At 43.1% G+C, this 22,111-nt stretch overlaps 1 protein-coding gene across 3 annotated transcripts in view; it reads right to left on the reverse strand.

The window, feature by feature from the left end:
• The window catches only part of kcnh4b (potassium voltage-gated channel, subfamily H (eag-related), member 4b), a 67,164-nt gene extending 50,886 nt beyond the window's left edge, over positions 1-16,278 (reverse strand). For all 3 annotated transcript variants that reach the window (XM_048233374.1, XM_048233375.1, XM_048233373.1), the window contains exon 1: positions 15,476-16,278. In XM_048233374.1, the coding sequence (XP_048089331.1) occupies positions 15,476-15,551 (76 nt within the window). In that variant the 5' untranslated portion in view covers positions 15,552-16,278. The remainder of the gene's footprint in view (positions 1-15,475) is intronic.
• Positions 16,279-22,111: the final 5,833 nt, after the last annotated feature.

Raw genomic sequence — 22,111 nt, forward strand, 5'->3', positions numbered from 1 at the left:
GAAGAAGAAGAATGAAAACATCAATGTTGATCAATATCCATTGTGGAATAAGTAGCAAGATATATGAAGTCACCTGGATGCTAATCTAAATAAAATAACGAGAATGTGGTTAATTTGGATCACAAACAAGGAGAAATCATTGAGTTACTGTTTTTTTACAGAAGGAACAGACACTCAATGATGCAGTAGAGTATTTTCTGCAATGAAAAGGCTCAAGCACAATGTACACAAATTGACAAACAGTTAACATAACAACTGAACAATTAAACCATGCACAAAAGCAAATGAGGATTATGTGATTTTTTTGCGACAATGATAGGAGACTGTAGTGTTGCAAAAGAATAGCAAATCAATTACATTACTTATTATTTTCCATGAGTCCTGAAGCAACCATTTTCAGCTACACAAACCCACAGCAGAAGTAATGTTGAATGACAATGACATTTGGAGTGAGAATGACATCCGTCAGCTGTGACGGACTGTGACACACTGACAACACTAGGTTTCTCCTTCCACTTCAGCACCATGGAGAGCTCTAAGGGTGTCTCAATTGTGATATGGATGAGTGTGTCTGTGTGTGTCTGTGTGTGTGTGTGTGTGTGTGTGTGTGTGTGTGTGTGTGTGTGTGTAATGCATGCGTATGAGTGTTGGTGTGTTGATGTCTATGTGTGTGTGAGTGTCAGCATGTTTGTGAATTGTGAATGGCAATGGCCACAAGTGACTCACTGGATCCTGACAGGATGCTCCTTTCAATTCAGCACCATGGACAGTCCCATGAGCATCTGGACTGGACAATGTGCTGTGTGAAATGTGTGTGTGTGTGTGTGTGTGTGTGTGTGTGTGTGTGTGTGTGTGTGTAATGTGTAAGTGTCTGCATGTGTGTAAGGATGTTTTATTGACCCCCAACTCTGCATGCCTATGCCGTGGGGAAAGTGACCTTAAGAGACACATCCCTAGTGAAGCATATCATCGAGAGCCTTGCAAGCTGGAAACACATACTGTAGTGTGTAATAGTGTTAGATTAGGGTAATTGTCTGTTGTGTGTGTGTGCGTGTGTGTGTGTACACCTCCGTACAGTCACGCCGCATCCCTCTACACTTGGCAGCTGAACCACCAGAGGGTCGTGCATCAGCACAGTCTGACACCAAAGCACCGCTTAACACCCAACCATCAGACAAGCTGCCACAGGCTACGCAATTGGAACAAATCACATCCACACACAAAGCCTGATGCACATTGAGAACAGCCTGTACACCAACACTCCTGTTCCTGAAGTCCTCATATTATCTATCTCACAACAACCTCAACACTAAACATAACAATAACAATACAATATAATGACATAAAGTATCTAATAGTCTGTGTGTGAAAGGAATCTAAGCCTAGAGCCATCTGAAAGGTATAAGAATGCAAAAGACAAATGATCCATCTGAACAATTACAGTAAAAAAAAACATGTTTACTGATTCCGCTTCGTGAGTGCAGTGGTTCCTGTTCGCCATGACTTTAGTGGCTGAAAATAACAACTTCTCTCTGAAAAACTCCCACACTCCCTCGCTCTCTATTTTTGAGTCTAGTCTGTCTGACACAGACATATGCAGTACAAAAGCAGTGATACACACACACACACACACACACATACATGACTCTAAAGCACATGTAAGGATGCTTTGGGATTTGTAAGGAAACCAGATGGACCTTTAAGACTCAATGGAAGCTCTCCAGCTAAAGACAGGACACAGAGCATAGGAGAAATAGAACCCCCCACCACCAGCCCCTCACCCCCTCTCTCTCACACACAAACACACACACACATATGTTGTGCACATAGACAGAGAAAAGCTATTTAATTGCCTGTCTCCTAAAGAAGCAATCCTTTAGGGAGAGGGGACTGAAGAGTGTATCAAGCAGTGCTAGTCACAGAGGAATCACAGAGGTGCAGTGAACAGGGAAGAGGCAGATGAGGAGGTGTGTGTGTATGTGTGTGTGAGTGTGTGTGTGTGTGTGTGGGGAGGGGGGGGGCTTATGCTGCCAATGAAACTATTACCTTGACAACAAGTCACTGAGAGACTCTGCGCTGTGAAAAATCTGTCTTCCTCTCTGTCTCTTTTCCTCTCTTCCTCCCTCGCTCCCTTATCTCTCTTTCTGCTTCAGTCTCATTCTATCTCTTCCTCTCCTCCCTTCCTCGCTCTTCTTTTCTCTTCATCTCACTCTCTTCCTCTTTTCTCTCTCTTCCTGTCTATCTTTCCCTCATTTTCATCTACCCCGCCTCTCTCTCTCTCTCTCTCCCTCTCTCTGTCTCTCTCTCTCTCTCTCTGTCTCCCTCTCTCTCTCTCTCCCTCTCTCTCTCATGTTCTGGTTGAAATCCAAGACCAGTCACTGCTTTCATTTGGCGTTTAGAAGCCTCTAATGAAAAGGCTGCAGCTGCAGCTTTGGAGTATCTGCTTTTCCTGTAACTCTGTTTAGTGCGTGTGAAGTCCAGTAGCATCAAATGCCCCGCTGATGATGAGAGCTCACCTCCAAATGTTAATGAGAACTGAAGCTATGCTATGAACACTGGCTAACTGGCTCCACATCACACTTGGTGGCACTGTGGGTAGTCACTGTTAGCTTTCTTAAGACATTCTCAAAACACTAATATAAAGGAAGCCTAACGAAGAGGTAGACATATACAAGTCTAGCTCAGTGATATATTTTACATACAAAATGCCAGGTCAGCGATATATTCTAAAAAGACCTGTAAGCCGACAGTATGATTCTAAGGATGTAGGGATGACTGAAGTCTACAATCTGATTACAAATTACAATGCCAATCAAAATGCCATCTGAGGCTTCAAGTGCTGAGGTGCCAGAATATGTGAGTGTGTTTGTGTGTAAATGTGTTTGCTTGCTTGAGTGTTTTAAGGTGTGTAAGTGTGTGTGAGTGTACTGACAATGGCATTTGTGTGTGTTGTATGAGCTTGTGTGTATTTTCATGAGGAAGTGAAATTCACCAGTAGCTTTACTGTATGTAGACCAGCCCCAAGTCCTTTCTCTCTCTCTCTCTGCTCCATATTTCCAGCTACTCTATAGTACATCTTGTGCTGCAGCTAAAAAGTTCACAATTCTTCCTAGTCTGTTTCAGGCTCTATATCAGGCCACCAAAATGGGACGGAGCAATGGTATGGACAAACCCACGCGCTTACACAACATCGTAGCGCCCAATAATGCTGACAAAACTTGTGCTTTCCCCCTCCCGAAACAAAGCTGTTTTGGGCAAAAATGCTGACTCAGCTATGTGGGGCGACATGCTCAGTAGGGGAGTATAACTGCCAAAGAAAGTTAATGAATGTGATACTTCTCGGCAGGTCATCAAGAATAATCTAAGGAAATGTGTTGGGTCTACCAAGGACACAGCACACTCTGAACCATGGGAGGGACATTTATTGCACTCCGTTAATCAAATTCCAGGTCAATTAATTCCATTTTCAATCATAAGGAGTCAGTTTCAGTTACAATAATGTATCTACTCATAGTTACAAATTCAGTGGTCCATGAAGAAAGTCATTTACAGCTTGAGGATCTCCCTGTACCTCTGCACTGAAAGCTTAGGCCCATTTATTATGACCGCCGCTTCGCTGCGCGGCGGTCATATAGGTTTAGTCAGATCATTTTTTTTTTTTTTTTTTTCATGTCCAAATTTCCGTCAAGGATTCCCGGGACACTGTAAGACCGGGGTACACGAAACTTGATGGGCATGTAACCCCACATGGATAGCATGGAACCTTCGTTTTTCGTGTTGATCTCTTTGAAGTATCACCGCAAAAAGAGAGCGGACACTGAAAACTAACATGGGTCATGCATCTTCCTCTTAGTTATGAATACCTGACGTAGGAGAAATAAAACCTTTTTATTTTTTTAAAATAAAAAGGAGGTTTAACTGTTAGCTGCAGTATAATGTTAGATTATGTGTAAGTTTAGTACAGAACTGACTGTGCGGCCAAATTTTTTTTAGTGTAGAGCCCTGAAGCATGTTAGAAGCCCTTTACAGTGTCTTGTCTTGATCTTCTCCCCATGGAGGAATAGCAAATGGCTCTACTTGAAACTTTCTTTTTTCATTTCTGTTTGAAGAATTCGGCAAATAGAAATTCATAGGGGTGGTTCTTGCAAACATGCAAACGTTCTGAATGTGGCCTTTCAGCTTTCCACTTTGAGAACATGCTGAGAGTCCTAGGTATCACTGCACTGAGTAATGAAATCGGCCATCTTTAATAACAGCCCTGCTTTTTCTTTGCCAGCTTTACCTTTAAGATTGTCCTGTCTGTAAAACGTTGCCATGGTTAAAAGCAAAAATGAGATCGAAAATTATTTTAATTATTTTAATTAATTTATAAATATTGTCTCTTATTTTAACCATGTTGTCAAAACACACTTTTCAAACCTTTCTGCTCTTGACAATAAGAGGCCAATTTCTCGCTTATCTCTAGAGCCACACCTGTGTGGCAGCACATAATTAACTTAGGGCACTCTTGTGCCTCGTCTCCAAGATGCATATTAGCACAGCCTCAGCCTGGATAGCTGAAAAGCTGTAGGAATAGAGGAACTGAAGTAGGACCACTTCATCTCAAGGTTTAGGAACCCTGAGATCTTGGGCAAAGTGAAAAATTGGTCTTTTCTTCAGAGAGAGAGACACACATACACAAATGCATGAACAACTGAAATGATGCATCAAAATAAAGCACAAAGACCATATTGAGTCACTTCTTTGTGACGCACAATCATTAAATCTCAAGAAAGATTACTTCCTTGTGCAAACAAAATGTTGTGGAGACAGGGTTCATTTCTTCTATATGCAAAAGAAATTATGATTGTAAGAGGAAAACAAGGCGAGAGACAATGTGTTTTTACTTCACAACGCACTTGTTACGATTAATTTGTGCAAGGCTGTAATACAACTTAAGTGCACTTGAGGACAAAACATCCTACTTCCGCTAATAGGGGGAATTTAATGCTACAGCTCCAACACTTTGACATGGCATCCCACAAATCCATAATGGTTTGTGTGTTCGCAGATCTATGTGTCTGTCCAGTCACTGACTGCACTTCTGTATATGTGGGAGCTTCTGAGGACAAGTCGTCCTGTGTACTGTAACAGTGCGGGGGTCATCTGATGCTGCGGTCTCTGCAACACGTTGAAGTGCCCTCCCTAAAATCTGTTCTATCTGCTTCCCTCGTGAGTGAGTCTCTGATGACAACACCAGCTGCTCAGTACACACCATGTCCGTACGATCTCTCTCTCTCTCTCCCTCTTTCTCTCGCTCTCTCTCTCTCTACTCTCTCTCTCTCTACTCTCTCGCTGTAAATCTTTTTCATGTTAATGATATCCAAGTTTCTGAAAAACTATGGTGTGTTGGAGGAGCTTTGTGGATGGCTGGGGTAGACGGGGTTTTGATGTTTAAAATGTTTAGATGTATGATTCTTTCTATTTATCTGCCATTGTATCTGTTTGTCTATCTGTCTCTCCAGCTTGCTCTAAAATATCTACACTACAAATGTGTTTTACTGGCATGGCAAATCATGCGTTGTATTGTCAAAACATTCACAGGGACAATATAAAACACATATACAGAGATGTATGAAAACATATATAAACATGTAAAAACGCTCTCTCTTGGTCTTTCTTTGTCTATCTCCTTTTGTCTGCCTTTCTCCAAAACAGCAACCCTATCGTTGAGCTTGCTCAAATGCCTCCCATTGTGCTGTGCAGCTGTTTTGTGATGGAATTGTTGTCATTTGCACTTTTGTTGTTCATTTCTTCATTTTTATATGGAAAACAAAATGTTCTTTTTTCTTAAGAGCCATTTCAGTTGATTTATGAATCAGGTCTACTGTTGGTAATATTACCATTACATAACCAACTGGAATTGATGCTTACAAGTTGATGTATGCAAACAAACACACACACACACATACAAACAAATACATACAAATACCCTCACACAGACAGACGCAAAGGATATCACTTGAATTAGAGAGTAGATGGTTGGAGATTGAGTGAAAGAATGAGTGAGAAAAAGAAAGAATGAAAGAAGATGTTGATTCTGCTGCCCTCGAAGCACAAATCCTCTTATGGTGGAGACCTCCGCTGCAGCAACCTCTCTCACTCTTAATTACACATCTGCAGGGCTCACTATAATCTGTGTGTGTGTGTGTGTGTTTTGTGTGTTTGTGTGTGTGTGTGTGTGTGTGTGTGTGTGTGTGTGTGTGTCTTTCTGTGTGGATATGTGTGTGATACATTTTTGTTGTGGCTTGTCTATGTGTTTATGTGTCATCTTATATACATATGATATTTATATATGACAGTTATATGTGTGTGTCTGTGTGTGTTTGATGGTATATGTGGTGTGTGTGTGTGTGTGTGTGTGTGTGTTTTATACTGTGTTACACACATGCACAGTGTGTTGTTATCAGACCCCACTGAGACCCAGTGTTAATTTGATAAGCGGGTCCAAAAAAGCTACGTGTGTGGGGCCATATGTATGTGTGTGTGTATGTGTGTGTGTGTGTGTGTGTGTGTGTGTGTATGTGTGTGTATGTGTGTGTGTGTGTGTGTGTGTGTGTGTGTGTGTGTGTGGCGTGCGTGTGTGTATTTCACTCCCTATTGAAAACACACCAATGGAAAGCAATATGCCTTCAGAATAGAATGAATAAGAATTCTATCTATGTTTCATAAACTGAGTCTTTCAGTTTATATTTGATTTCTGTTTACATTCAATACATTTGGATATTGCAATAATTCTGCAAATGGATGTACAGCATCATACATTATATCAGAGTATTTTATGAGAAATAGATTGAGCTTCCCTCATGACTTGCTGTCAGTCAAACAATAACTGATCTATTGTGTGTGTGTCTCTTGCTCTCCCCACAACACATGCTTAAGGCAGGGATCACACTGGCCACGGCAAGCGGCAGGCTGTTCTCTATCTTGTTCTCTATGGTTCCGCAGTGGAACGGTTGCAGCGCTAGCGGAACAGTGGCAGCGCTAGCGTAATGCTAGTGTTAAACAAGCTGAGCGTTGAACTTGGTCCAACTTTCAAATCACAATGCGAGACTTATTATGGTCTGAGCGTTGTGTCACGCTTATCGCTGCTGCTGGCCAGTGTGATCCCCACCTAAAGGTTCTCTAAGCGCGGCTGGGTGACGTCACTTCTGTTGGCGTTTCAAACAAAACAGAGAGCTAGCTCGCCCTTCCCTCCCTCCAGTGCAACTGAAACTGTCATGTACGCACATCTCATCGGTGATTGGCTTGAACAGATTGTTACGTTTCATGGTCCAGGCTGGACCAGACTGTTTATGTTGTGGTTTTTGGAGCCTGGGCTGTCCAAAGGTACCACGTTTTACAGCTTATTCAGGTACACTATGCCATTATAGTCCAAAACCCTATTTCTCAAATTCAGTGAAATGCTTCTCACATTCCTCTATATGTCCTAATCAGTAAGCATACTGAAAAGAAAACAAGCCTTTGTACACAGTCCTGGCTCTCCAAATGGAAAACAAACATAGCTGCTCGATCCGTGCCATAAACAGCTCCAGATGATCAACACATAGCTTCAGGAGTACAGACAGGAGGGTCATACAGGGGCACAGAAAGGACAGCGTCCATTTGATTGACTGTTTAACTCATAGATCAACAACCTTTGGCTAGATATACAGACACTACTTTCAACAAAGTGTTACAGCATTTAGAGGCAGACCAATGCAAACAATCTTCAAACAAGTGCAATATGAGGCAACCACAGTATAAATTAGTACAATATGCAGCATGTCCAGATGAATGGCACATTATAAAATGTCCGATATTTAGCCTGTCTGGCTCAGCTTCCAGCCTATCCAGCTGATGTCTTCTAATCCATTTAAAGGCTCAAGGGGCCTGCCTAGCACCCCATTCATTGGCAACTGTTTTTTTTTATTTCCTCAATCCTTTTACAGAGACAAACCTCTGGTCTGGACAGTACACATGTAGACAGAGGGAAAGGGAGGAGGACGGAGGGAGAGAGAGAGAGAGAGAGAGAGAGAGAGAGAGTGTATGTGAGAGAGAGATAGAGAAAGACAGAGTCAAGGGAGAGAGAAAAAAACAGCTTTTACTGTAAAAAACTCTCACAGTTTGAGGTGAAAAAGAAAAAGGGAAGACAAATGTGTAATTCCACCAACAAGCTTTGGGGGTAAAAGACAAAAAAGCGAGTGAGGCAGAGATGGAGGGAGAGAAAAAAAGATCCAGAGCGATCGCCTCACATCTTGGCCCCCAGGAGAGTTTTAAAAAGAAGGACAGTTTCATTTGGGGCAAAAAGGTGTCAGGTGATCTCTTCTCCTCCCTCTCCCTCCTCCACTTAGCCCCGCACCCCCACGCCCCACGCCTGACAAGCTTCCTGACGCACATACACACACACACACACACACACACACACACATCCCCTCCACCCCACCACATCAATGCTGAGCTGGGGAGGGCTTTGAAAGGACCCCCTCCATTCATGGCCAGGGCCACAATGCCTGCTCATCAGTCCCTCCGGTGTGGACGCTGACTGCTGGGAGAGGCCTGCAAAGTGTGAGTGTGTGTGTGTGTGTGGGAGGGGGTTTACTGACGCTACCTGCGGCAAGAAGACAGAGTGGAGAACAGAATCTTGGGGGGAGGGGGTCTTATCTCTGAATGCAGCTGGCTCAGACAACACACACATAGTCACTCACACACACACACACACACACAACACATAAACAGACAATACACACACACACACACACACACACACACGGATACTTTCCCTTCATTAGGGGTTCTTTCTCTCTCTTTCTCTCTCTCTCTATGTGTGTGTGTGTGTGTATGTGTGTGTGTGTGTGTGCATGTGTCTACGAGTCTGTCTGTGTGTGTGTGTGTGTGTGTGTGTGTGTGTGTGTGTGTGTGTGTGCGTGCGTCTATGAGTCTGTGTGTGTGTGTGTGTGTCTGTGTCTGTGTGTGCAGGACAGCATAATAGGGAGCCTTCCTTTTATCCTCAACTTTGAATTGAGAATGCCACAGGAGCAGTGCCATGACTCACTATGTCCTCACGACAAGACCGCGTGAACCCCAACCTCATCACAAGAACGGCTTAACCCCAACCTCACCACAAGACCGCGTGAACCCCTATACAGGACTGGCTCAACCCCCACCTTACAACACGACCAGCTGATTCATTTATTGACTGATTTTTAGTTGACCATCTTGTTTTAAGATACGATACAGCTTCGGACCAAAACATAAAGAGTGAGGATAACACAATAAAGCCCTGAGGCTTCTTCCCATTGAGGTCCCATAGGAGAGAGGGAAAGGGCCAGTGACAGCAGAGCAAACACCAATCATTACATCCATCCTTCAATACATTAAATAATTCCATTAAGACAATTCCGGCCATTTTTATCTCCAAAATCGTTTCCCAAACCCGACAAAAATTGATTCTATCAAATCGGAGATCTGCCCTGCCTGCAGCGCTATTGCTTATTACACATTGTTGAAGACATTCCTGTTCAACATGCACTTAGTTCTTTAAGCGCTTCTTATGCGTTATGGTTTGTATAATATAGTTTTTTTTTCCCATTAGGCTGTTGATTAATTTGGCATTATTGTTTATTATTGATATTCTCCTTAATATAGTCTTACCATGTCATTGTTTTTTATTATTGATTGAATGGACATTATTGTTTATTATTGCTTTTTCCCTCATTTTCATTGCTTATTTTATTAGACTATTGATTGAATTGATATTGTTGTTTATTATTGCTATTCTCCTTATTATAGTTTGACCAACATTCTAATTTGTTCCCTGTTAAATTTTAAATATTATGTTGCTTTTGTATTTGTGTGTCGCTTTGGACAAAGGCATCTGCAAAATCCATTAACCATAACAAATGTGTATAATCTTTTTTTTTAATTATATCTTCCTATCCAAAACATCTGCTGGCAGGCCTGATCTGGCCCCGGGGCCTTATGTTTGACACCCCTGCTCTATATGCAGTCTGGTTCTGGTTTCAATAATGTTCATTCTACTGAAATTGCTCTTCTATCTGTGACTGAAGCATTGAGAATTGCTCAGTCCTCTGCTCAGTCATCAGTTTTAATTGCACTAGACTTATAAGCAGCCTTTGATACTGTAAACCATGACATTCTCCTTTCTACACTATCTGAACTGGGAATTTCTGGGAAAGCTCTTGACTGGTTTGAATCCTACCTTAAAGGGCGTTTGTTTCTTTCAACAGGGGTCTAAAGACATATCTTTTCAGCATACACTTAGTTAATTAAACGGTTCTTATGAGTTATGGTTTGTATATATTTTTCTATATAATATAAATATACGTTTTCTATATATTTATAGTATTTGTTTATTTTCATTAAGCTATTGATCATGGATATTGCATTGACATTATTGTTTATTATTGCTAAACTCCTTAATGTAGTCTTACCAACATTTTAAAACTGTTCACTGTTAATTTTAACTATTTTAATGTTTCTATTTGTAAGTCACTTTGGTCAAAACAAGTGTCTGCCAAATCCCATAAGAATAACCGTAAATCACATCCATAATGCCAACATGGCTAGTGCCATGTCCACACCTGCTAAACACAGCTAAATAATTAGATCTGTGGTGTATAGGCCACAAGAGAGACCCATACCACGATTTAAATGTATTATATTTCCCTGAGGTCATCAAGTCAATTACAATAATGCACACTTATAAGTAGGGCGCAGATGATAAGATGATTGTACTGCTATACTGTAAAACAATACTATTGCCTTGGGGTGTAGGTGACACCGTTAAATCAAATATGTGTGCCAAAAAGGTATACACAATATACCAGCGTGTGCTGCTTGGTATGGGTGACATTGGCAATTGTAAAGTAAAGAAAAGTAACTGTTTTTAGTCGCTTTTATCGAACATGACTCAGACTTGCAACTCTCAACCTGGATCGACTGATTGTCAGCTGGCTGCTCCACGCCCACAATTGCTCAGGGCAAAAGCTTTAAATTAAAACAGGCACCTGAGCCCCCCTGCAGTCAGAATCTTCAATGTTACCCATGCCTCAAGCAGACCGGACTTGGAATGGGTGTAATTAAAATGCTCTTGATAGGCTGAATCAGGTGTGTGTTAAACTAATTAGGAGCGCCACTGGTGAGTTTAGTCAGAGAGCGATGGAAAGGTGTGTGAATGTGTGTGTGTGTGGGAGGGGGGGTGTTACTCCAGAATCTCCACAATGAAGAGGCACTGACCTAGGGCGCCATGCACGTCTGGGGCCTAAGGTAAGATATGATAGCCAGGGGTGGGCACGGTGAGGTGGGGGGAAAGTGAGGGCTGTTCCAAGGGTCTTGTACTGACAGGGAGCCTCATAGAGCATAATGGCTACCCAAAGGAAAATGTGTTGACTTGTAAAATGTGTTTTCCTTGCCTCATGAGACATAAATCAGCACTTATTAAAGTCTCACTTGTTTCTCCTAAAGGAGCGAAATAAGGAGAGAAGAGAATAAATAAGGCGAGAAAATAATAAAATCAGAAGAAACCAGTATTTTGAGATATGAAGTTAAACTTAAATTGATTTTTTTTTTCTAAATCTTTCCTTATCTAGATTTATTTCTCCTGAGGGGCCTCATTGCTTTGTGCTAACATTGCAATTAATGGGGGTGGGGAGGGGAGGGGGTGGTATATTCCTTAAGGATTACCACTTCTGGTGAGAGCCCCATAGGTAGCAGTCATTCCATACACATTTAGTTTGCTGCTGCCGATGAAGTAGGCTACTTTTAATAAAGCAACACTACATTTTAGCATATTGCCATGCAGCTGTCGTGACATGCATTGCACTGCTCCCACTGGCGAGGAACATCAATTGTCACTAGGCCTAGGCTACTTATTGTTCTTTTCGGCTAATGTAGTTAATTGCTTGCATATCGTGTTTCATAGGTTTACGGCACAGAATCGTGTCCATTGTGTTGACTTGTCATCACCTCCAGCATCACAATGTCATGAAACTCTAGTGAGATGATGTAGGCTAACCATATAATTGTAGGCCCTCCTATATAATTTTACAATGATAACAACGTTACAAAATAACAATGACTAGTTTTTTATGACTGCTACATCTACAGGGGAACGCATGGCACTGTAGGCTACCTAGCTGCAGGAAAGACTGTACAATCTTGTTGTACCCAAAGCATTGTGCATTGCACAATAGGCTATATTGTGCAATGCAGCCACAATGCCACAATGTAGGCTATAACTACTTTTTTAACAAACAATACAGACAGGACATACCTCTTTTAAAGTAGATGTATTGATGTTGAAGGTGAGCAGAGGGAGCACTTAAAGTCAACACTATCCACCTGAAGCATTTTGGAACAATAACATGAGCATTAAGTCACTTAACATATAAGCATTTACAGTCATGTAGAATGACTGCTAATTTGCTGTCAGTTTCACTTTCGATTGCCACGGAGGGATGTGGTCTCCCGGGCAACGTGGGGAGCTATTTTCAGCCGCGGGCGTATTGCCACCCAGAAGGTCCTCTACACAGCTCCGCGCGCAAGCAGTGCGGCGTTCTTCAGGAGTGTGAAGGCCATGCCAGTTAACAGGCTTCCTTCAGCTACAACTCTTACAGAATTTGACTCGGATATGTTCCGTTTTTCAGAGAATATCCCCTTTCTCATTTTGCCGAGATATTTTCATTTGACCCTCAGATTCAGTGAAAGTGCGATTTATGCATTACACTTGTCGGATCTATATCTTATGAAAAACTATGTCACATGCGCCTGCCCTTTTGGGGATGGAGATTGTTGCCTTAGGGTAAGATAGAAAGTAATTTCAAATGGTTGCCATAATTTGAATCCATATTTTTTCTATTTCACACGGGCAGGTCTAGGCCTATTTGTAGATCCATTTAAAGTATAGACAATACAGATGTTTAACCATCCAAAATCTCACCCCAAAATGATTTATTATACCTATGTGCACTAGATTGTCAGTGAATGATTTTTTCACAATTTGTTCAAGAAATAGTTTGTGGGGTGGCATAAATAGTCATGTACTTTCCCAGTCCCATGCATGCCCTTGAATGAACTGAACAAAACTCTGTGTGTGTGTGTGTGTGTGTGTGTGTGTGTGTGTGTGTGTGTGCGCCCGTGTAACCATGCAGGTAAACTAGGGACATCTCAACATGTACAACCCACGCCTGCGATCAAGCTCCCCAGGGTCCATTGATCATTATTAGACTAATAGAGCTTGTCTCGTCTACCCCTATCAAAGCAGCAGGGCCGCCAAGGTCTGTGTTTCATCTCCATTTAGAGACGAGCAATGGCCACCAAATTGCACTATCCCACTACCAGGAAACACCTCAAGGTCCTGCGATCCTGGACTCGCCTTTAATGTGTCACTGAAGACAACACAATGACACCAGATGCTTCTTTGTGTCTAGTCTCTGAAGGCCTCTGCTCTTAAATTCTCCTTGCCTTTATGTTTTGACACTATGCATTTTCCTAAACATCCATTATGTATTTGTCAACAGTGCATTCCTTCTTTATTATTATGGTTTTGCTATGATAATTGGTGAGGTATAGTATCTATTACATGTCCTTGTGCCAGATAAACAAGAGAATCACACAAATTGGCACTCAGGAAGGTAAGAGAGAGAGAGAGAGAGAGGGGGGGGATTGACAACATGCAAACACAGATCCCTTGGCACTTGTAGACAAATAACCTCTCCAGAGAGCCCTCACTCCAGGTTCAAAACAAATGGGAGAGATGGAGAGAAAATGAGCGAGTGGGATAGAGGAGGAGAGAAGAGAGGAAGCGTGTGAGGCTGCAAGAATGGACTAAGTGAACAATGCGTGGTCTGAGCTGTTAAGTTGTTTCTAGTAAATATATGGATATGATCTGAGGCCTATTGTGATAGAGGAAGCTTTTCTCTGCTCAAGTGTTATTCATAATCAATTTGTACTGTTTTGTAAATAAAAAAGAAAAGCAAAAAAAGCATAGGGATAAGTTGCCAAATAATTATTTACATAGAAATATAGGTCATTGTATAATTCATTTGATACAAACAATTGTTGACATACAGAAATGATACATAGAGAACAATAGTTAACCCAAGTGGTTAGAAATATACAGCTAAATTAGAAAACCAGGGTGAGAATGTTATGTTATGAAATGGGATTGAGTTTATATACATATATTATTTGTAATCAACAGCCGTTTTTATTAAAGATGTGTGAAGTGTGTGGGACAGCGTGAGAGACTGTGCACCCTCAGTGCATGCTATAATGATTACATCACCACATTTCATGAAAGAAACATTCACACACTCTCTCTCGGAACACATTCTCATTCTCATTCAGATAATCTCTCATTCAATCTGTTGTACAGTTCAGCTGAATAAACACTGGCCCCCGGTCTCAGCGTCCCTCTCTTAAAACCAGACTGATGGCTGCCAAGTCTCTTAACTCTCTGCCTCATCTCATAAAGCTTATGTCCCCACACACAGACATGTGCATTGTGTCATCCCAGAACAAATCATGTCTTTTTCCCTTAGAAAACCACACTAAGCAGAGCTGCATATGACTGCGCAACACAATATAAACTACCTTACTATTTCTCTGTCTCAAGGCAAAGCAACTCAACGTTATACACAAAATTCATATGCAGAGACAATTCAATATGCCTGCCATAAATAAAAGCAAGAAGACTACATAATGAGTCATTACTACACTACACTGCTGTCAATCTTATCTTAACACTCAGGAGTCCAAGGCCTGTCAACCACTTTTGAGGTATTCTAACACGCCTTGATATTTTGATTACCTTGAAATTCCTAAAAACATTGATCCAAAAGTGCTACAGGTTCGGATTACACTTGATCTTTAAGTTACATTAATTATAGTATCCGTTCTACGCCACTTCTACTTTCCTCGACATGCAGACCTGCTGTACAAATGGCAACTTCTACTAATAAACTGCCTGGTTCTGTGGTTCAAACAACCTTCATGGCTCAATGTGAGGCTATCCTCGATTAAACCAGAAAGTGGGACATCACAACTGTGGCCATGCACCGCACTTTCAATCACACATCTTTTTTAAAAGAGCTGACTACCGTGCAACCACATTAACAAGACAATTTGTCAAGTTATAACCTGGATTCTCTGTCAACAAACCTTTTCCTTTTTCCGGATAATCTAAATATTTTAACAGTGTGGGACACTTTCAGATTCAGCAACATAGTTCAATAGTATCCTAAACTGCATGAGGATAAAGGACAATTTTAAACACAGAGAGTCTAGGAATTTTATACTCAAAGAGTGTAAGATAATATTGGGTGCCACCTCATAGTCCTTTGCTGATTTTTATAACAGACTTCACCAGTCTGTGATTGCAGAGCGACTGTAGGTGTCAGTGACCTACGTGCGAAGGTTCCGCTGGGATACTCACGAGTTCCGTCGAAACGCGTGGCGATGGTGTCCAGAAACGTGTTCTGGGGCGCCAGCAGCCCTTTCATGACCGGCATGGTGCCGCCGTCGGTCCTCAGACGCTGCGGGAACGTCGGTGGTCAGCCCCCACGCCAGGAGGTGAGGGGTCAGAGGTCACAGAGATGCTGTCATGGGGCACTGGGGGAGCATGGAGAGAGAAGGGGGAAGAGTGTTGCCCTACCCTACCCCCATGGAGTCCAGCCTCCACTGCACTCCACCAAATGCCCGGCTTTGCCACTTGCCACCGCTGATCACCGGACTCCTTCCACTGGATCCACTCGACTGATGGTCCACCAGATCTCCCCCAATGGTTCACTCAAAAGGCGATTTCTGTTGGATCTGCAATCCCTCACATGGATTGCGAAACCCACACCGTACCGAAGCACATTGCTTTCCTCAGGAATGTAGAAGTTTGTCAGTTGAAAGCCCAACTCCTTCCCTCTTGCTTCTCTCCTCCAGCCTTCTCCTCTTTCACTCCCTGAAATTTCTAAGGAAACAACAAAACAACAAAAAAAAGGCAATATAAAGGAATGAAGGTGTGTGTGCGTGTCCTCCCGAGTAGCCTGCTCAGGTGTGTGAGAGGGAGGCTGTTGCTGTGCCTGTGCTCTGGTGGTCGGAGCGCTGCTGGGTGGATGCGCGGGCTACGGAGCCGCTCTGCTTCTGTCTGACGCTGCACTCCATGTGCGCCACCGTGCTCCTGTCGCCGTCGAGTCTGTTCCACTCCCTCAGAGAGCACTGTTTTTGCGCTTGCTCTCTCTCTCTCTCTCTCTCTCTCACACACACACACACCCCCCTCTGTCTCCCTCTTTACTGTCTAAGCCTCTCTCTCACACATACACACACAATCTCTTCCTCTCTTCCTCTTCTCTCTTTTTCTGACTCTCCCTCTTTCTTTTTTCCTATCTTGCTCACTCTCTCTGTCTCTCTCACACTGACTCTCTCTCTCTGTCTGTTTTTATCTCTCCCTCTCTCACATACACTATATCACTTTCTTTCTCTTTCCCTCTCTTTCTTGCTCACTCTGTCTCTCTCACAGTCTCTCTCTCTCTCTCTCTCTCTCTCTCTCTCTCTCTCTCTCTCTCTCTTCCTCTCTCCCAACTGTCAAGGAGCTACTGAGGCATAACAGAGGCAGAACAGTTGCATCTTTCCAATCTCTCTCTCTCTCTCTCTCTCCCTCTCTCTCCACCTCTTTCCCTCCTCCCCCTCCTCAGTTACCACCACCACCTCCCCCTCCTCCCTCCCTCTCTCTCCAATCCCTCTTTCATTCCGTCCAGTTGTGTTTAGCCAATGAGATTTACTAGACACAGTCATAGAAACGTATGTATAGACACACACACACACACACACACACACACTTACAAATACAAACACACACACACACACACTCACAAATACAAATACACACACACACTTACAAATACAAATACACACACACACACACACACACACACACAGAGCCCGCTGAATGAATGTCCCAGGAGACTTTACACAGACAGTGGAAAAAGAACACTGAAATTGCTGAATAAAGAAAAACTGTCTCATTAATACAAACAAATAAAACACAAGCCCTGTCATCAGCACAGAGAGCATGAATTCAAATACAGCATCATTACAGTAACACAGTAGGGCTGTGTATTTGCAAGAATCTGATGATACAGCAGCATCAGGATACAGAACTTATGATTAAATATGTCGAAAATGAACCACTGTTGGCCATGAATCTTTGTTTGCAAGCTATTCATTAAAAACCAATACAGTGCAATACTCAAGTGTATCAACATTGAAATAGAGAATAGTGACAGCATTATTGCAGTATGCTGTTGAAGTACTTTAAATAAAAAAAGGTAATTTATTTTTCTGTGGTTGCCTATTCTTCCTCTGGCTCTGTTTCTGAATCAGCAGTGGTGCTGATCTGTAAGAGTTCTACTGGATATGGGCTCCTACAGTCAAACACTTCTGAACTGGGCTGCCACTTCAAACTTCCCCACTTCCTCCTTCTTCATCCCACTGCTAAGAACGCGATCAACATTGGTGTCCTCGTCAGTCATTCAATTTAGTGTTCAGTTACTAAGAAATAATTCTGATGGCTGAACCCAAAGGATCACTCGGAGCACACAAATACGTTTTGGAGTACTTCATGAGTGCAAACCCATTGTGGATTCTACAGTCCTGTTCCATGAACACTGAGGGGCTCGGGCACAAGGGATCTCTTTTTATTTCAAATAATTGTCCTCCTTTGACCAACAATACCTGGTCATTCTACATAGCCGTGTAATAACCGGAAGGTTATTGTATGGACAAGGGGCTGACTCCACAGGCTGGGAGGATTGCCTGATGGTGTCCAGGGTCTGGCAACCATATCATCCTTGTTATTCATATTCCACCAAGATATCTTCTCCATCCTCCCCCTTGGCTTGGCCCCTGTCTCTCTCTCTCCCTCTCTCTCTCTCTCTGTCTCTGTCTCTCTCTGTCTCTCTGTCTCTCTCCCTCTCTCTCTCTGTCTCTGTCTCTGTCTCTGTCTCTGTCTCTGTCTCTGTCTCTCTCTCTGTCTCTCTGTCTCTCTCGTCGAAGAATTAAAGTCAGAAATGAAAAGCCCAAGGAGAGGGATTAGGAGGATAAATGCAGGGAATGTTTTTTAGCTGAGACTCTAAGCCAAATCGCCACAAAACAAACGCAGGAGATCTTAATTCACTCAGCCCTCACTCGCTTTGGCGTTTCCTCTTTTTAATTCACCCTCTGCCCCCCTCCCCTGATGCGCCATCCAGAATTCCGTGTTTTAATTCACACTGGACTTAATTTCACCCCTCCTTCTCGCCCAGTGCCTCTCTCTCTCTCTCTCTCTGATAGCTGTAATAATTCCTTAAGTTCCTGGCAGAAATCTTAACCTGTCTGCTAGCAATATCTCATCTCCATGTGAAATTGCACACATTTCTCTAAAGTCTGAAAGTATGTTTCACATTCATTCTCCTATTAAATTATATAATGACAGCAATTATGTCTCACCTCTAATTCACTCAACAGTTTCCCGTAGTCTCTTTTTTGCTAAATATACAAACATACACAAAGTTCAAAATAAACAAAATAGAGTAAACATAACTGATATAATTATATAATCAGAGGATGCAGCACACATGACAGAATAAAGATGATTAGGATATTTGTTTTACATTTCATTTCCCAATAAAATTAATTTACACTTTTTTTTTTGTTGTTTTTTTTGTTTTGTTTTTCTCGCACAGGGTGAGTTATGAATCTCACAATTATAAAAATGGCCCATGGTGTTAGAGGTTTGGAGCTGAATTACATTATGACAGAAAATACATTCCTTTCCAGGCAGGAGAATAGGGCGCCATGGTCACTTGCTTCTGTGAAACAGCTCCCTCTTTCTCCCTCCCTGTCTGTCTGATGTCTGTCTGTCTGGCTCATTTGTCGTGTGTATCTGTGTTTCATCATGTTCTTACCTTTCTCATCCTCTTCATATTTCACACTGCTTCTCCTTTTTTCTCTTGCTGAAACACATGCTATACACAAGCACACAGACAGACACTGACAGACACGCACGCACGCATGCATACACACGCACACGCACACGCACACACACACACACACACACACACACAGCCTGCTCCAGTATTTAATTTCTCCCACTATCTTTCTCTCATATTTCATCTCTCTGTCCTCATCTCTGTCCCCACCTGTAAGGGCGCCCAAAGGCTACAGCATTCGATAGGGACGGAGGTGCAACGCTCCCCTAACTGTACATCGTGAGTGAGCCGCGAGAAGATGAGAGAGAGTGTGAAAGAATACGTGCTGATGAGATGAGGAGACGAAAACAAGCAGAAACAAAACCAACATAGTGAAATACAGAGAGAAGAGATGGAAAAATACAGAAATAAAGGGGAAAGAACTAAACAGCAGGAAGACGGTCAATGAGATATGACAGTCAGATTGTATCAGGGAGAGGCAGAACACAGACAGAATGGACAGCAATAGAATGAGAAGACAGAGAGAACGGAAATACAGAAACAAAAGAAAAAATTGCTGAAAGGAAAGACAGAAAAGATATTATAGTAAGATTGTATAAAGAAGAGATAGCAGGAACAATAGCTGGATTGAGAAAGATTACAAGAGGCAAAGACGACAGGGGAGAATGTGTGAATGAAAGTGTCAAACACGAGTAAAAAGAGAGAATGAGAGACTTTAGAGAAAGTGAAAATCAAGGATATAGGGAGAGAAAGAGAGAGAGAGGTTCAGAGAATGGGTTTAAAAAGGGACAGATGTATCAAGAGAGTGTGAGAAAGACAGAGACCGAAAGAGAAAGAGTGATAGTGTGACAAAGGTAGAGCAATAGAGAGAAAGATAGTGACAGAGTGGGGTAAATGGGATAGAGAGAGAATGAGAGATACAGACTGGTAAGGAGAGAGAGAAAGAGTGATAGAGAGAGATAAAGAAATAGTGAAAGAGAGAGGGGGAACAAGGGACCAATAGAGACTGTAACAGAAAGCTAGAGAGAGAGAAAAGAGAGAGAGAGAGAGAGAGCGAGAGAGAGGGAGCATGGCTGGCTTAGTGAACGAGAGTGAGAGTGATGCGTCCCATGACAGCGCTGCCACGGCTCGGCTCGGCGGGGCTGCCAGCCTCTTCGGCTGCGGGATCCATTTTTAATGGGCAGCTCATTGTATCGGCTGCGTGTAAGGCATCCATCTCTTTTAGTCGCACCGCCAGGGCAAGGCGGCGCATCCATTACCAATCCACCCCTCTCCTAATCTCCACACACACCCTCATCACCACTACTACACACACACACACACACACTCACACACAATTACTACAACCACAACGTACACCGACTTACTACCACCATACCCACACACACAATTACAACAACCACAACACACACCGACTTACCACAAACACACACACACACACTTTCCCTCTCCCTCTCCTCCCCATCCTCCACTGTTGACACCAGCCTGGCAGTGGGAGCCAGACCCCAGGGGTAATCATCCTGATTGCCGGGGCCTGCTGGTGTCCCTTGCTTGGCACAGAGGAGCGCCACCCTACCACGGTCCTCTGGGCCAGCTGCGCAGGTGAGCAGGTAAGGTGAGACAGGTGACAGGTCAGCTTGTGTGTGTGTGTGTCAGCGTGCTAGGGAGAGAGAGTCTGTGTATGAGTGTGTGTGAGAGAGAGAGAGCAAAAGAAAGAGAGTGTGTGTGTGTGTATATGACCCCTTACTGGCCTCTCCTCTCAGAGAGACAGAGGGGGAGTGAGTACACGTGTGTTTGAGTGTGGTTGTCCGGAGCTCACCCCTTTCGTGTCTCGGCTCCCTACAGCGGTGCCGTGTGGGATAATGAGAGCTCATGTTCGCCTTCGCCCCTGAGCAGTGTGTTTCACACCTGCAGCAAACGCCACACACTCGCCAAAAATGATGCTCTGACGAACAGGTCACGGGGCAACTGGGAAGGGTCATGTGATCACAGTGCTGTTTCTAGGTTATGTTCCTTAAAAGCGTTATTGTCACACATCATTAGATGGTAGAGAGACTATCGTTTTTAGCTCTTACTCTCTTGGTAAGGGTGATTTTGGCTTTGTGGAAACACCCTGGTCAGCATCACATAAGGTGTTCAGAAAACTATTTCTTACTGTGTTATAGTTCCCTCTACATAACGTTTTCTGATGGATCTAAGTGCTTCAGCTACTGTGGTTGCATCAAACAACATTAACATATATAACAGACAATTGTCCTTTCCTTGCCCTTGGTACCCTAAGGAGGCACAAGCCTTTATGAGGAGATCACACATTCATGCCCCAGAAACAACCTATACGGCATTAGATAACCAAAAACAAGCAAATCAAAACAAGTGAAACAATATGTCCGCCCATGGTAAATTTAGCCCCTGCAGTCCCTTCTCTCTCTCCCTCTCAGCGTTTGTCTGAAAAGCGCCACGCTGGAGCGTGAACAGCAGTAGCCATGTCAAGCCTCGTCAGAAATGGGGCGCTGCTAAAAATACTAGCCCACTTAGAGCTAGGGGACCAGCGCCGAGGAGCGCGGCCGGGGACATTATTAGAACGCCATTAGAACAATACGGAACTCAGATCAACAGACGGAACCGCTGTGCTGCCAGCTCCCTTCTACTGGTCTGGGTCGGCCCCATGCAAAAATCTCGGCTCAGCAATTTCACAAGTTTTTCCTTTGTTTTTGTTTTTTCCCCCTTGCCTGTCCTGTTCTTGGGGCACACAGACGCAAAGTTTTATTCAACTTTCCTTTTTTGCTCTTTAATTAGCATCATTTGTGTCAACACATTTGGTGCAGGCTCAGAGAAGAGAAGAGTAATGTGCTGACCTGGAGTGGCTGCAGACTGCCGGACAGTAACCCATATGATATGTGCATCTGAAGAACACCAAGCCTGCATGGCAACAGCCATAACTATAGTGGAAACCTACAGTATGATCACGCACACGCACACATACTCACATAAGCAGACTCACTCACTCACGACATGCAATCAGCACATGTACAAACAACTAAAACCGAGCCAGACATGGCCAGACAAAGCCCGTTTACAGATGTATGCACACACAACTGATCTGACACTGACAA

The sequence above is a fragment of the Alosa alosa genome, chromosome 22 (assembly GCF_017589495.1).
Source record: "Alosa alosa isolate M-15738 ecotype Scorff River chromosome 22, AALO_Geno_1.1, whole genome shotgun sequence".
NCBI classification, from domain to species: Eukaryota; Metazoa; Chordata; class Actinopteri; order Clupeiformes; family Clupeidae; genus Alosa; species Alosa alosa.